This window comes from Sturnus vulgaris, chromosome 1 (genome assembly GCF_052056855.1).
Source record: "Sturnus vulgaris isolate bStuVul1 chromosome 1, bStuVul1.hap1, whole genome shotgun sequence".
Classification (NCBI taxonomy): Eukaryota; Metazoa; Chordata; class Aves; order Passeriformes; family Sturnidae; genus Sturnus; species Sturnus vulgaris.
The window spans coordinates 67,445,112-67,461,616 of record NC_142243.1 but is presented as its reverse complement, the minus strand read 5'-3'; the positions used below and the strand labels follow the sequence as shown (position 1 = coordinate 67,461,616).

General features: G+C 37.2%; 1 protein-coding gene across 2 annotated transcripts; it reads right to left on the bottom strand.

Annotated features, from left to right (window-relative positions):
* Positions 1–56: 56 nt before the first annotated feature.
* DEK (DEK proto-oncogene) lies at positions 57–16,296 on the bottom strand. Of its 2 annotated transcripts, none has more exons than XM_014878095.2 (11): positions 16,053–16,296; positions 14,250–14,402; positions 12,461–12,562; positions 11,866–11,975; positions 9,927–10,021; positions 8,470–8,590; positions 7,226–7,408; positions 5,298–5,430; positions 3,908–4,056; positions 2,539–2,607; positions 57–1,623 (listed from the first exon to the last, which is right to left on the bottom strand). In XM_014878095.2, exons 2-11 carry the CDS (start codon positions 14,389–14,391, stop codon positions 1,612–1,614), a joined length of 1,116 nt encoding a protein of 371 aa, XP_014733581.1. In that variant the 5' UTR covers positions 14,392–14,402; positions 16,053–16,296; the 3' UTR covers positions 57–1,611. The 2 variants fall into 2 exon arrangements, with proteins under 2 accessions (XP_014733581.1, XP_088024996.1); XM_088168870.1 differs by lacking the exon at positions 16,053–16,296 and adding an exon at positions 14,528–14,655.
* Positions 16,297–16,505: the final 209 nt, after the last annotated feature.

The following is a 16,505-nucleotide window of genomic DNA, read 5'->3' as shown; positions in this document are numbered from 1 at the left end:
GTTCCTGTATAGGTTTTTTTTACTATACATATAAGCAAATGTTAGATTAAAACTGATTAACATTTTTGTGAAAGACGTTTATTGAATACAAAAAAATCCCCATTACATTCAGCCTTATTATAAATGATTACACACAAAGAAATTCAAAAGTGTAAGATCAACAGTCTAACTGGCTGAACGTTTTCGGAATTTAGATAATTTATGAATCCTTCTCAACTGTACAATAATAAAATTCAAAAAAATACACTTTATCTTTCCAGCAATTCTAGTCAGAGGGATTCTGTGCTCATGGTGTGAATGGCAGCCCCCACTTCGGCAGCTCTTAGTTTTATGATTTTAAGTGTAGGACTTCCCATGTTGGAAACAAAGTGGAGAAGAGAAAACCTGAACAAAAATTTATGCAAAGAGTTCACTTTGATCCTAAAAGCTGCCAGCCAAAGTTCAAGACTGCAGGCTTACAAGTACCATTGTCCATGCTGAGGCAATGAAGCTCAGGTTTATAAAAGCCTTCCCACACAGAAGAAGGTTAAACATATTCACATCAGTGCTGCCTGATTTGGAAGCCCTACTGTGGATTTTCAAAGCTATCAAGCCTCCAGCTGTATATCTTGGATACCCACTTATGAGATGCTAGACCATCAGGTCAAGACACCAACGTATAAGACATTTTGCAAAGTGAACTTCAGAAATTTTCCTATTGCCTTTGAAGGGATTTTATTTACTACATCCAAGACATTGAAACAATGTCTGTAGTCTTTATACAAAGTTAAACTACAGGTATAAACCTACAGTTTAGTTTCTGTACAAGGTAAGATGAGACAAACATAATGAAACCTCAGCTCATTTTTATGAAACCTCTGCACACCACTTGTTATCACTGCCTCACTGCTGAACACTGACATTTCATGTCATATTGAAAGATACTAAGATAAAAAAACTGATTTGCACAAAAGAAATTTGAAATAACTTTATATACACAACAAAAAGCCTTTCAGAAGTACAAAAATAACATCTATATGCCAATTAGTTACCATGCTGTTATAGTTCTTTCAGTGCCTACACATGCAAGACTGTAATCTAGATTCAGAATAATTCTGTATCTGTAGAATGTATCAGAATATAAAAGAGATTAATATGTGACTAACTCTTCTTATTTTCAGAATTAACATGTATTCAAAATATCTTTGTAACCAATACTGCAATATTCCAGTCTCTGCATGTATACATGTAGATAAGCAGCTTTCATCTTAGTCGATTTTAAAATCTCCTGTATGCTGGTAATCCACGCTAAAAAGCTACGATGGCTCTAATGAATCTAGTTATACAACGCAATTCAAAATGTACAAAGCTATAAAAAAGGAAACATTTATTGCCATGCATGAAACTTAAGTATGTTCAACTAAAAATTGCATCAAATGCAGTTCTGTTGAAAAAAAACCAAAAAATACACACAAAGCAATTTACATTAACACTCTTAACATTAGATCAGAAAAATTAGCTCTGACTTAATACCACAAGGGTAAGACACATTTCTTTTGCTGGTGCCTATCAGATCTTCAAATCCATGGAAACATAAACCCAGGAATCTTCATTTCCCACAGTCAAATCAGATCATGAAATCAACTGAAAAGAGAAGTATATTAGTTTTCTTTTTTTTCCTCAATCCAATTACATATAACCTCTCCTTTTTTATCAAATTATCAGGAAAAGACACTCTCCTTTTGCTATCACAAAAAACTCAAAACCATCCCTAGAGCAGACAAATTGCTCTTGCATGCCTTTGCTGATAGTGACGCAAGCATGCACAAGACATAGACACAGCAATTCTAGACAGCCATGTATCAACATCTCTGAGTTAAGCCACAAGAAAATGAAGTTACTTTATTAACTCCACTAAGTGAACCTCACTTCTACGGTTCCATTTTTAGTTTCAGGGCAAGCAAAAGGAATGAAACCTGATTTTTTTTCCAAATTACAAACCTTAGATTGGACAATAAACCCTCTGTCATAAATACAGTAGCTAAGGGCTAATCTTCAGCACAGCAAACTCAAATCAAAACTGTACTACCAAGAGCACATAGAGAAAAGCTGTCCATCTTTATTCCCTTTTGCCTGAGCTGACAGGTCTGCAGAGCTTGTACAGCCCCATGCATTGTTATCTATGAATGTATGCAGCCAGTGCCTGAATTAGAGTGCACCTTGCAGCCAAGGTTGTAATTTCAAGCAAATTCACAGCTTTCAGAGTACAACTCATTAAAAACAACAGTAACATTAATGCTAGTTATGCTTAACCAAAGAAATGCATAAGAGTAGTAGTGGCATGGTAAGTAAAGAATCTGAAGCAATTATTTTTTTAAATAGGGAAACACAAGAGAAAAAAAACCAAACCCAACATCAAAGGTTTAGGAGAGCCCTAAACTTTCAGTATTATACAAAAACCTATTAAAACTGGTGTAAGAGGATGCCATGCCAAGCTGAAGAAAAAAAAAAAACAACCCACCTCAACCCAGAATATTTTCTAAATGATAAAGTCTTTACCTCTTTGACTGTTTTTTTAATGAAGTCTTTTCTGTCAGATAAATCATAACTAGGGTATTTTTCATACACCTAAAAAAAAGTAAAAACAAAAAAACCACAAAAACAAACCTCAAATTACTTTCATTCAATGGATTTTATGAATAGAAGAAGCTTAAATGAAATTAGGGCAAAAACTGATGTTGGCACTTCTAGTACTACAACTGTCAAAATGCCCTATGTTAATTAGGGAAAGACCAAGCTTATTTCTCTCTCCTTATTTTGACCACATAAATATTTAAATGCATGTACTCTTTTATGTTTGATCATACTTGGTATTACATCATGATTGGTACTACAATTTTTCACATCAACAAGCTGAAATGCCTAACTTGCCAAGTCACACAAGTAAGAATTCTCCAATTTTTGTTTTAAATGCTCTCTTAAGTCGTCAGATAGCCCTGCATTAGCATAGGAAGCTAAACAACTAATGAAAAATTAATAAGCCTTGGTATTTGATAATAAGTAAAACTGTGATACTTTCAAGAGACTAACAGAACAGTCAACATATTTGAGTGCTATTATACAACTACTCTTTGGTTAACAGGCTGGGAGAGAACCAACCAACCAAAAAACAAATGCCAACACTGACAACCAATTCAGAGTATTGTATTTCAGCATACCAAATGTCCCATTTCTGGAATTACTATAAATATATACTAGAACTAGTAACTTCTGGTTTAGTTTTCTCAAGACAACTTCTTGAAATTACCAGGAAAACCAAACACGTAAGTTAACCAGAAAATATCAAGGTAACTGTATTGTTTGTGTTTTGGTCACTTCTCCACCTTTCCCTTTTCTGGCCACACGGTTCCCACCTTTCTGACAATTAATGTATTTCTTGCTGAATTGATTCAACTCACTAACACAGCTGAGAACTATTCTGATAGATGCTGATAGGCAACAGCTGAATGGACTTATAAAGAGAACATATGAAGAATGAGTGTGGCAAGGTGAGCAGCAGAAATGTACAGAGCACAGGACACAGCCCTCCCGTGTGGACAGCAGCAAAGCTGCTGCACTGTCTAAATATGTCAGGTATTTTCACTGTCACACATGGCACTTGGTTAGGAGGTAAAACCTACTTCCCAGGTAGCTAATTTTAATATTTCCCTTTTGATGCTGATATCAGTGTTGCACATCTAAAGATTAACGCTCTCATTATAGTTATTAGCAAGTAAATAAACCAATGCAAAACTATTCAGTTTCTGAACACCAGTGCAGAGTACAAGCTTACATTTCTGAAATGATAAAAGTCAGTTCACAAACAATCCACTACTTATAAAGAGATTTTAGGCACTTTAGTTTACATTTTTTTGCAAAATTTACTTACCTCCTTGCAGATTTGTTTCATTGTAACCTCCTCCAAGTTTGCATTGGCCAACAAATTCTTGACAGTTTCCTTCAGTTCTTCATCCGTGGGTGGTTTCTTCAGTTTTTTAATTAAAGGTTCATCATCCGAACTATCCTCAGACTCGCTTTCTAAATATGAAGAACAAATTGGACTGTAATAGGTTTTCAGTTTGTCTGTTTTCTCCCTTAAAAACAGAAGCCATCAGAACTTTCCACAAACATCCAATCCAGATGTTTTCATTTAAAACAGTCATCTTGCCAGACCATCCATTTAAAAAGAAAGCTAATGTTATCAGTACTATATTTATTTCTAAATTTGTGTAATTATTGATGAACTATTAGTTTACAAATCAATAAGAACTCTAAAAAGTACGGGATTAATTTCATCTATCAAACTAATGAAAAAGACTTATTATAACTATTCTAATTTAGATATTACAGCCCTAAGAAAATAAAAAGTAATTATTTCCTTTAAAATAAGTTTGTTTCTTTTTTTCCCTAGCAGTGTATTACACTAAGATCTTGTAATTTTGCAAAATAATTTTGCAAACTTACTATCAGAAACACCATGAGAACAAGTAAGAATTTTGTAAATGAAGTTAATTGAAGGAGCACATGACACTCCTACAATCTTTTCCAGTAGAAAAGGGATTAGATTGAATGACTCCAACATCCACTCAGTTCCTCTACTGCCAACAAAACAAAATTCAGAGCAGATGCCAAACAAACTAGATAATGACCTTACAGAATGACCTACTTAGCATTCTGATTTTTGTACTGCAAACAACCTGGAAACAGAAATGCAGGAGAAGTAAATAAGAAATTACAAATATATTATGTAACTTACAGGAAAACATATATATAACATTTATGCATGTATATATATCTATATCCTTACAGAGCTATTAAGAAACTCAGTGTCTGTATACCTTTCAGGCACCTTGAGAGATATGAGAAAACCAACTGCAAAAGGATGCATGGAGAAACCATATCTATGTTAACAAAAATCCCGTATCAAGCTGCTGAACTAAAGACACACACATGGGATGTACACCACTGGATCAATTACAAGATTCGTATAAAGCCACTATAGAGACCCATTACCAATGTTCTTCCAGAAAAATGGAGAACTTGGCTGATACTTCCAGTTTATATGCAAATAAAAGTATACATGTGTACACAGCAGGAAATACATGAAATACACCCAAACCAACAGCTTTTTTTAATTAAATACTGTTTCAAGGAAAGAAACATCAAGTAGCATACCAACAATTCACCAAATTCCATTTTCTTCACAATAAGGTGCAAAAGCTTGCTTTCTAATAAGCATGCCAGGTAAGCTACAAGGCAATGTATGATGAAAGATTTACCTTTTCTAGAACTGTTCTGGTTTTTCTTAGTAGTGCTGCTGTCTGCCTTCTTGACATTTGCACCCTTCACAGCTTTCTTGGTTTTAGAAGTCATCTTTTTAGATTTTTCTCTTTTAGATGCTTTTCTAGGAGGCTACAAAAAGAAAATCAGAAAATTAAAGTAATGATTAATTGCTTGAACAATCTATACCTCTTTTCTATAAAGGAAAATTTTCCCACTCTGAGGACAATTTACTCCAGTCACTCCATGCCTAAGTTTCCAACAGAACTGTTGCAGCAAAAAAGATACACTGCCTACATCCTTCTACCTGTAGTATATCAAAAGCTGTTATAAACCTAACTCTTTAAAAAAATGCTGCAATCTTAAAGCTGTACAAACATATATCTTCCATTTTAGCAGGTCCTATTTTCTAAGTAATTTGACAAACCAGTGCTTTTGTAACAAGTAAGCTTTTATTCCATGCACCTAAACTTCAGTCCACTCAGCCATTGCAGACATTCCTAACGCCTACCCTCTGAAAGAAGGAAAAGATGACCCAGTTAGATCAACTTTAGTGTCAGGCCTTTTTGTTTGTTAGAATTTTCTTTTGGAGAGTTTTAGATTTTTGGGGTTTTCTTAAAAATAACTTGAGTTCTTGGAAATAAGACAATTCCTGCCTCTGGAACAGATATTACTCTCCTCATAGTAGAAACCCTGTTTTCCTGAAGAAATTAACACATATGTCAACTTTTAGTATTTCAGCCCTCTTTCAATTTGCCGTTTATAAGGAAAGAAAAAGGCACAGTAAGAATTAAAGTTGTTTCATGGAGGCATAGGAATTTTCTTGAAACATCTTTTTACATTAAACCTAACATCCATCAAAATGACCCCAACAAAACAAACCATTAAGTTACATTAATTGCCTTTCAACAAAAGATTGCTACTTTTTCCTATAGCTCAGGCTATTAACCCAACAGCCTGTCACACTTCCATTTCAACAGGCAGAATGGAACCCAAGTAAACAGTGGCCTTGCATTACAGCCAAGGGTTCCATAGCTTCCATAAAGAACTTTTTTGGACACCATCAGTTTGACTAATTGCACTTACTTTGCAGGGGTCTGATAAGGCATAGTGGTTTTCAACCGAAGGAGGGTTGATTTAAAGGAGAAATAAGGAACAATTTCTTTTACAATGAGGGTGGTGAAACACTGAAACAGGCTGCCCAGAGAGGTGGTGAATGCCCGTGCCTGGAAACATTCCAGGCCAGGTTGAATGAAGCAACCTGATCCAGTTGATGTCCCTGCTCATCGCAGGAGGACTGGATTAGATGACCTTTAAAAGGTTCCTTCCAACCCAAGCTATTTCATGATCTGATGCTTCTTGCCAAGTATGCACAAAGTTTTAAAGGAAACACAAAATCCAATGAGATTAAGACACTTCAGAGATTGCAGGGATCTTTCTAAGGCTGCCTACTGTGTTGCTTATTTTAAGTCACAAAACCTGAAGAGAGAGATTAAGATATAAAATCCAGGAGGAATATGGAAACAAGACCCCAAACCAAGGCAGTCAGGTAGGTCATTGACTCCTACTGAATTCAAAGTTAAGCCCTAGGTATCAAATCAAACACTGCATTATGAAATTACAATAAAGTCACCAGAAGATGATATAAGAAATACAATAAATTACCTTAGCAATCCTGGCTGCCCCAAAATGACACATAGCAAACAATTTTATAAGGTGCGTACATGCACCCAAGAACCAGAACTTTTGCTTTTTATCTAAATGATTTTCTAAATTCAACACACTAAGAATTTAAGAAAACCTCTCATAAATTACAGATGTGTTCCCTTTTCTTTCAGTTAAACATAATTTACTCCCCAACTATGCGTTGCAAAAGTTACCAACTGATCGCAATGACACAATGTTGAAAAACAAAAGAGCTCATTACCTCATCTTCGCTTTCTTTTTCTTCTGAAGACTCATCCTTTTCCTTTTTTTCATCTTCTTCACTACTGGATTCATCTGACAAGATTTCTGGGTACTTGGTGCGTTTTGCTTTTCTTGTTGTTCCAGAGCTAGTCCGCTCTTTTTTGCCACCTTTGCTTTGTGGTTTTTTGGACTTTGGCAACGGCTGAGAGACAAGAGATGTGTGTAAGCCAAGCAGGAATACAAGAGAATTTTAAAAAGAAAAATTCTTTCAAATCACATGAAAGAATAGGAAAAAATATAGAGATGTCTTAACACAACTCAGGACTACTTTATATACACTTAAGTCATAATATTCTGCAGTAAGCAAATATTCACTATTGAGACAGAGTTGAGCAAAATAAAATTTCAGCTCTAAGCTAAGTGCACCCCTTGCCTAAGCAAACAAATCTTGAAAGACTGGGCATTAGAGAAGGGAAGCAAGAAAAGCTACTTCTAGATTGTTCTTTTACCTACCAAACCATAAAACAAGCCCTTTTTTTTGGTAACAAGTCAGCTGACAACTCAGAAGATTTAAAGGCAAGAATTTTGTCATGTCTTATGCAAACCTGCATTTTGCTGTAACTCAGTACCTGTATCCCTAAAGCAGCATGTCGACCCCCTTATTCACATCACTTCCCAGTGTTTGCTGGCAATAGATTCAATTTCCTGAGCAACAGTGCAACTATTTTAGTATTACTTTTAGATTAAAAACTGAAAGTCCAAGATTAACAACGGAGTTTAGCAGTCTTAGTACTCTGAATCTAGTACACTGGCTAAATCCAGGTTTTTGTACCCTGCAACAAATCCCATTTGGTGATGTCCAAATGTGATAATTTATATATTTGCCGAATACAGCAAATACAGTAACATTAGACACTTGATTTTCCTGTCCTTTCATGTATCTATTCTCCTCCACCCACAAAGCAGAGGCTAATTGCTATTTGGGAATGGATATCCTAATTAGCTTGATGTGTTGAACTCACACTTCTGCTCTGACAGTGTGTAATGGGTACACCCACATGCAAACAGAATTTCTATTTAAGGCCTCACCCCATTATGGATGCCTACAGCAGTAGAACTACTCTCTTTCAAGAAGTCATTCCTACTTCAGTAAGTTAGAACAGTAATTGTATTATCACTGGAAACAAACAAAAAATGAACAATAGAGAACAGATGCATTTTCCATCAGAACAGAGCTATAAAAGCAAGCAACCTGCATCTCACCTTGCCTGAAGATTTTGGATGCATCAGGAAGTTTAATATTCTGGTTACAAGCTCACTATTAACTCCTGATCTTTCCAAGTCAAGAACTTCACAGATACTTTTCAACATTGCATTTCTAAATCTGTAGGGGGGAAAAAAGAAAAGAAAAAAGAGATTCAGTACCACATCCTAAGCAGTCAACAACTGACTGCTAGAAGCTGCTGTCTGGTTTGTGTCTGCTGCCTGACAATATATGCACGCAGTTAACTACACTTCCAGTCTTATCTATGGTTAAGCAAAGAATCACCACTATATTACATAAAGCAAAATAAAACAGAATTCCCAAATCTATCTGTCCATATAATAGGATATTTTAAAAAGTTAAGGAATCATAGTAAAAAAAGTATTACATTCTTTATGATCTGTAGCCTGGATAGCAAGGTTCTGCAAAATACATGTTGACCTTTGTTCACCTTGTTCAATGCTTATTCCACGTTAAAATATGACGTAAGTGTAAAGTCTGGGCAGAAATCAACCACAGAGACAGAACAAATTAACAAACTGATCAACAGTTTGTGCTCCACACACAGCTACAAGCAGCAACAGAAGCTACCACAGCAATGCAAGCACACAGGGCTCTGCACCTTCATATGCAACCAGGTTTCAGAATATTTGCAAAATTACTTTTTTTTGCAGCCTTTTTTTGATAAGGAGAATTATCCAATTAAACCTTTGGGACATGGTCAAAACTTCCATCAGGAGATGGATTTCATGTATTTCACAAACCGTACTCTTGGAAAACTGCATATGTAAAGAAGTCTTCAGCAAACAGGCACTAAAAAACCGCCCAGTTTTAGAATATATTGTGTAGACGTTATTAGCTCTTTCATTTGTTACAACTAGCTAAATAAATATACAAGGGCATTCTAAACCCTTTCAGTTCAGCAAAAAATAAGTTGCAGCAGCTTCTTCTGTTGATGGAAAAGCAACTTATGAAGGGAGACAGTAAAAAAACAAAAAACAATTGTGAGACTAGTTGCTAACAGCAATTCTAGTATGTTTAATACATAATAAGCAGAAATGGCTTTGATTCTGAAGCAGGAAGGTTTTGAGGCATAGAAGGATGCAGGTTTGCATCACGAATAAAGTACAATGTGTTCACAACATTATGCCTGCCAAAAATAATGCTTTCTTCTCACTAAGCAGAAGAATATACTAGTTAGCATGCAATAGTTAAAACTAGGAATGTAGGAATTGTGAATAAAATGTCAACAATTTAACTCTTAATACATTTCAAACTGCCTTAAAAGACCGGTTTGTGTGATTTAAATGAACTCAGACAAAAACTGTAGAGCTCTAGTAAACAGCCACCTTGCTTGTACTTTAAATTTAATCTCAAGCAAAATTTTGGAAGAAAATAATGAAAAATAGAGTGCATAGCATGAATCAAGCTATGTTAAGTATCAAGAGATCATTACTTTTTTAACATTTCTTCCTTCTTTTTGTATTGGTCACTTCCTTTTTCAAATGGAAACCCACTGAACTGACCCACATTCTTCTTCAAAGATGCAACCTAGAACAGAGCACATAGATTACATTTCATCGCAAGCAGTTTAAAAGATTTCATCCAACTACAACTGTTAACCTTCCATACAAGAAAAATCTGTTCTACCATTGAGCCTTCTGTTCACAAAGCTACACCTTTTAAGTTATAACCTACATGGATTATGCCTTTACTTATCCCATGACAGACAAACTACAACAATTAAGTTCAACTTCTTGTGATTGTGGTACTTTCAATAACTTACTAGACAAATTCACCTGCCATTTCAAGTTAATTTAGAATGTACTGCATGATGACTTACAGGTTTGTAAAACTACATTATGAAGCCTGTTTCATGTTTTGTACTCTGTAATTTGTTACAAAATAGAGAATTTTATTTTTTTACTCTATAATCTGGTAAAGCTGATCTGCTTTACTAGCTATTCTGAAGTCTTACATAGGACCAAGACTGTATTTTGAAACTCTTATTTAGTAAGACCAATTTTTGCATTTATCTACCACCCAATCTACAACTTCTACCGTAACACCTGCTGTCCAATCTAGGTTGAATTTCCATTGCAATAGCCCTTACCAACAAGAAAACTGCTCCCATCAAGATCACAAATGTATTTAAGTTCTTTGTTTTCATTTTGTCTCCTTTTACCAAACAAAAAATAAAAAAGAGAAGTTAAAAAGTAACCCCAGATCTCTCAGTCTTCTGGGATCTTTATAACACTATCAAGAATAATCTGAAGTAGCTTTCAATACTTCTACAAATTTTGCTTCTGATGTTTCTCCACTAGTTTACAATTTTATCAAAGCTGAGCTCCTTTTCCAAAGAGCTTTGTCCAGTACCTCAAGAAAATTTGCACGTGGTACTGGTATGTTTTATTGAAAATGCTCATTACAATTAAAAGCACATACAAATACATGCATACAAGACAAGATCTGACCTTCACTATATTAAACAGCATTCTAAGTTCCCAAAAACTCTGATTAAATATAGTTTTGACTGAAACAATACTGATATATTCCTTTTCTGAATACTTGTGACAACAGATCATTCTTTGCCATTTAAACAAACACTGCATTGGAAGCGGTGGTCTGAGAAATTAGAGCTAGCATGCATCTGTACTAGTACTATTCAATTTCTGGTTTCTATGCTAGCTGTTCAAGTCTCCAAAATACACAAAGATAACAAAAAAGTTACAATAATTACAGTAAATAGAATAGAAATAGTTCAGTTTAATCTGCCTCAATTTCACATTTTGCCTCCATTAGCAAGGAAAATGAGTCATATTTACTCTGAAATTTAAGGCACGACCGGCAATACATAATCCACTCCAAGACAGATTTGCCGTTATATTTAAAGCATCATCCTTACGTAAAAAATGGACAATATAATATTTTAATTATCTTGGGAAAATTTTTATATATAAAATCTTAATAGTGATTTTTGTCACTTTTATCTTTCTACTGCTTAGTGCAAACAAGGAGACAAAATAGTAGATAAGCAGCAATGTATTAATATATCTGGAGTATTTTGAGTGTCATCTGCATGTCAGCAGCTTTTAGCATGTGAGCCATAAACTACTTTCAACTCATCCTTGTAAGGTAATCCACCATTCCCCATTAAAAAAGAAAAATAATCAAATCTACATTCAAGAGACTTTTGATTTAGTACACCCTGCCACAGGATTCTGATAGGAAGAGAGCTTATAGGAGTTAAAAGGACAAGGCTTACCCATTTTCTAAGTAGCTTGTAATAAACAGCACTTCAGAAATAGATCCATATGTGCAAATATAAAAAACTGCATTACAAACACTTTCACTATACATGAGAACTAATGGATATACAAGATTGAAATCCTTACAGTGCCTGGTCTGTTGTAGAGGAGTTTGTGCAGGTTCCTAAGTTCATCTGTCTTCTTTTTACTCAGAAAGAACTGTATCCTCTCAATTTCACAGAGTTTTTGTCCTTTTCCTGAAACAATTAAAATCATTTATGCTATTCATTGCATTTGTATTTACCTATGTGTTTTTAACTTAAAGTTTCTACTGCTAATTTTAAAAAGTAAAAGAGTTACTTAAAGACAGCATTAGACATTCTACTAGGTCAAACATTGAGCAGGCCTTTTTCTATCAGTTTGCATCCTGACAGGCTCTTTACCTGCCTTACTTGATACTACTTACATCAGGGTACAAGGATTTGGCGTTTCTTTCTATTCTGGCTGCTCCTGCCTTTGTTAGTAGGAGTTAGGTACTGAAGATCCTATTCCAATTAAGTTTAAAGATCATGTAGCTTTTACAGTTTAAACTGATGCTACAGAATAAAAGAGGGTTTTCATCTAATAGCTTTATTATTTTAAAAAGGATCACAACTCATAAATTAGGTCTCACCTACAACAAATTAGTAATTTCAATTTTTAGAGTTTTCATTATAATTCATATGTGAGAAGTCAAGCTTACCTGGTGTAATTGTAAAAGGTTCTTTCTGCAGTGAGGACACTTGCATGGTCAGTCGGTCAACCTTCTTCTTCTCCCTTTTTCCTTCAACAATGAGACTCTTCTCTGCAAAAGACAGCATCCTTAAACACAATATTCTTCATTGCAGATCTGACTGAAGTGACAGGTAACAACTGAACTCTTTGAAATAGCAAATCAAAACTGGATGATGATATAACCAGGTACTACAACACTTTCAAGCCTTGGGCTAATAAACCAACATGATCCTATAGAGCTGCATGTACTAACTACAAGTCCTTCTAGTTTTTCACCACAATCCTGTATCCAAGGTAACCCTGAAGAAAAGACTGGGCATTTCGTAAAGGTAACTTCACCATGATGGAGACTGCAGGACTGCATGTTTTCAGAAACCCATCCTTGTCTCCTTTCCCTGCCTTTTTCAGGTAGCAAACTGACCCTGTTTGTACACTCTCCTTAGATGTTGCAGTCCCAACGCACACAGTTCCACACACAGCACTGTGAAGAAGAATACTACCATCAGGTGGGCAAAAGCAGGGTCCAGGACTCCTGCACACAGATTCGTTTCCCACTACTGGACTGGGGAAACCATACATCCACACATTTTAGCAGGAGAAGCAGAAGCACGAGTGCAGGGGGACTGTACTACACACCCCAGGGTACACAGAGAAGCACTCTGCAGGGCACAATACGAGTGTCACTAATGCTACAAGAATATTATTCCCAGTAATTCTGCTACTGCTTACATTTGAATGAATACATTTAGATTGTTTTACGTATATCCTGCACATCACTAACTTAATGATACCACTTTGAAGAAAAAGATAAAGCTTCACCTAAACATTTCACACTAAAATACTTGATCTGAAGTAATACTATCCCTAGAGCTAAACAGATGGGCTGTCCTGCCTTTAGCATCTGAAAGCAGCTTCAAAACCTGTATGAACATAATCCAAACCAGAGTGAAAATAATTTTTTTTCTGAAAATCTAATGCTAATTATTCCACTGTTTTCCAAACAGCATAATCTGTCTTCTTTCTACTACCATTTCTAAAGACAAACTTCATATCTTGCAAGGATCCAAGAGCATCACTGACTTGGTTTTCACTGTGCCACATCACAGCTCTATTTCAATGAATGTTTTCCTTTTGAAATGGATGGATGTAGAAAGATGCCTGGAGACTTCACAAAAGAAATTAACATTTTTTTGCATAGTGGTTCCTTCATCTTGTTTTGTTCTCCTTGACTACCTTCAATTACATGCCACAACAAAAAAATTATCATATTGCCAGAAACTTTTATTACCAAAATTAGTCTAAAGGAATTTCCGTTGACCCAATACAATTACATTTGGATACCCAGAAAATTAATTCACGGTAGTTAAGCAAAGACATCTGTATTGTTTCTAAAACTACTGCAAACTTAAAAGTTTCTCTTTTGCAAACACAGATCACTTCAGAGTGTGACTGGCAAAAAAATAATTTGATAAGGGACACGACATCCTATAATCATCAAAAAATTTATACAACAACCAAAAAGTCCCTAGTACAGAAGTCCAGGATGCTGGCAATTCCTTCAATCTTTTCTGAGACAAATCAGCACCACTGTTTCTGGCACTGTCTGTTATAGCCTACTGGGAAGCAATTATGACCCATGAGACAGATGCACCATGGAATCTCCTCAATAATTGTACAATTAGCCAAAATCACAGGAAACTGCATTCAACGGCTTGGTATTCATTAAAGAACAATTTATTCAATGGAAAAACAAATACCCTTTTCTTCCTCCTCCTCCTCCTCTTCTTCTTCTTCTTCGTCTTCATCACTTTCCCCAGCTTTGTTTTCAGTTTCAGGTTGTTTCTCATCTGTTTTTTCTGACGACATTGTGTCTTCTTTTGATGAATCAACAGAAGACATGGTGTATGCTTCTGTAGAAAGAATCAGGGAAAACCATCATCAATAGAACAACATCTATGAAAAACACAGGAATCTTGCTTTCAAAAATGATCTTCTTGTGCAGCAGAAGCAGTGTGCTGGTACTGTGATTACTCACATTCTCTAATCTCTGAGGTGTTCGGCATACACACAATATACACAACTTTGCAGAAGAAGTTGCCATCCATTCTGCAAGAACCCTTTAAAAAGTTATAAATTCTATTCACACACAAGTCTTCAAGCTGCTTTTGTGAAGCATTTGGAAACACCCATTCAAAGCAGCTGATACTGTTATCTATTAAAAACTGCAGTGTTTTAAGATATCACCATTTTACTGTACCCTGCTATAAACTTAATACTTATTTTTGATCATGGTTAACTATGCATGCAAGTTTCCTAGTAACTTAAGCAAGTTATGTATTTAGGTGGGAAACGGGAACAGAAACTTAAAAAAAAAAAAGTTGCAAGCAATTCAGGAAAGAATTAACATTGCTTTCATAACCCAGACAGCTGCTGTATCTTTGGGCATGAAAATACTTTCTGGTTTTAATTCGCAGACCTACAACAAAAAAGAACAAATGCTTCATGGTTAGCATATCTAAGAGTCTTTTCTTAGCCTCTGAAGTGGCCTACATGTAAACTTTAAAACTAAAATATCTTAGTTATGCACGTACCATTTCCCTACTAACAGAAAACGCCTATCCAATAGAGCAAGATAACCATATGTTTCATTTTTTAAAATTCTAGCTTTCAAACATTTTCACCGTTTAGATCTGGAACAGATTTTCAGACAACCATTTTCTTTTTGCAATATTAAAGCCAGTATTATCTGCAAGAAATCAGGTGCAATAGGTAACATTTCAATCTGCTGCTTATATGCAGTATTAGCAGGTGCCAGAGAGCAGTTGTGTTCCAAATAGAAGAAAACATTAGTTAATATTTATTACCAGTCGTATGGGGAAAATTAAAGTTTCCTGGCTAAATCACTAGGGAAAAATATATCTTTCAGGCTATTACTACCAGTACTTCATTTGTAATAAGTAATCTGGCATTTTCACGGCAATTACTGACTTTTACTGGAAGGCATGAGTAAAAGCAAGAGAAGTACTACAAGCTGTCCTTCCTTCCCCTTTCAACGAGAACAGAAGGGGGAAAGTTAAGAGACTTCTTAGCTTTCCACCACCTGGGTTCGGGACGACGTTTTGTTTAGGAAAAAAGGGTTCTGAGATTCACCTTTACCGGGAGAGAGTCTCCCGCCCTTTTCAGACGAGGACTCTCCACCTGTTCCCCCTTCCCGATTTGTAAGTCGGATGCTGGGACAAATCGACAGCGATGCGCAGAGCCCGGCGGCGCCGGCGGCCAAGGCGCCATCGCCTCCCCGCTCCCGCCGGGCGCAAGACCGCTCCGCCCGCTCCCGCCGCAGGACACCGTCGCACCCAGGAACACCACGGGCAGGGGCCGCGAAGGAGGCAGCCCCGGTGACAAGCGCCCCGCACACGGCACGTCCCCAGGGCGGGACGGGACCCCGACGGCGCGGCGGCCGCGTTTCCTTTATCCTCGTCACAGTCCGTCCCCGCTCGGCCCGGGCGCGGCGAGGCGGGACCGCTCTCGGGCGCCGTTACGGCCATGGCGGCGGGACCCACCTCAGCTCGAGCCCCGGCTCCCGGCTCCCTCCTCCGGCGCGGCGGCAGCAGCTGAAGGCGGCAGTTACTGCTGGACGAGGCGGGTCCGGGCGCAGCGATACACACACGTCCGGCCGCGGCTCAGTCTTACAGCCGCCAACCACTCTTGCCCTTTTCCTCTCCTTCTCCCTCTTCCCTCCCTCCCGGAATCAACAAGGTTTTCAAAATGGCGGGTTCTCGGGCGGCGAGGAGGAAGCGGGAAGGCGACGGCCAATCAGCGCCCGCGGCCCGGCCGGCGCGGGGAGGGCAGGGGAGGGCGCACGTCACACGCGCCCGCCCGCGGTGACGTCAGGTCGCGCGCGGCGGCGCGCGCTCCCGCTGAGGGGAGGGGGCCGAGGGGTGTGAGCGGCGCGAGGCTGCGTTTTCCCTTTCAAAAATGACGCCGTCTGTAATTGCAGCGGTTTAAAAAAAAAC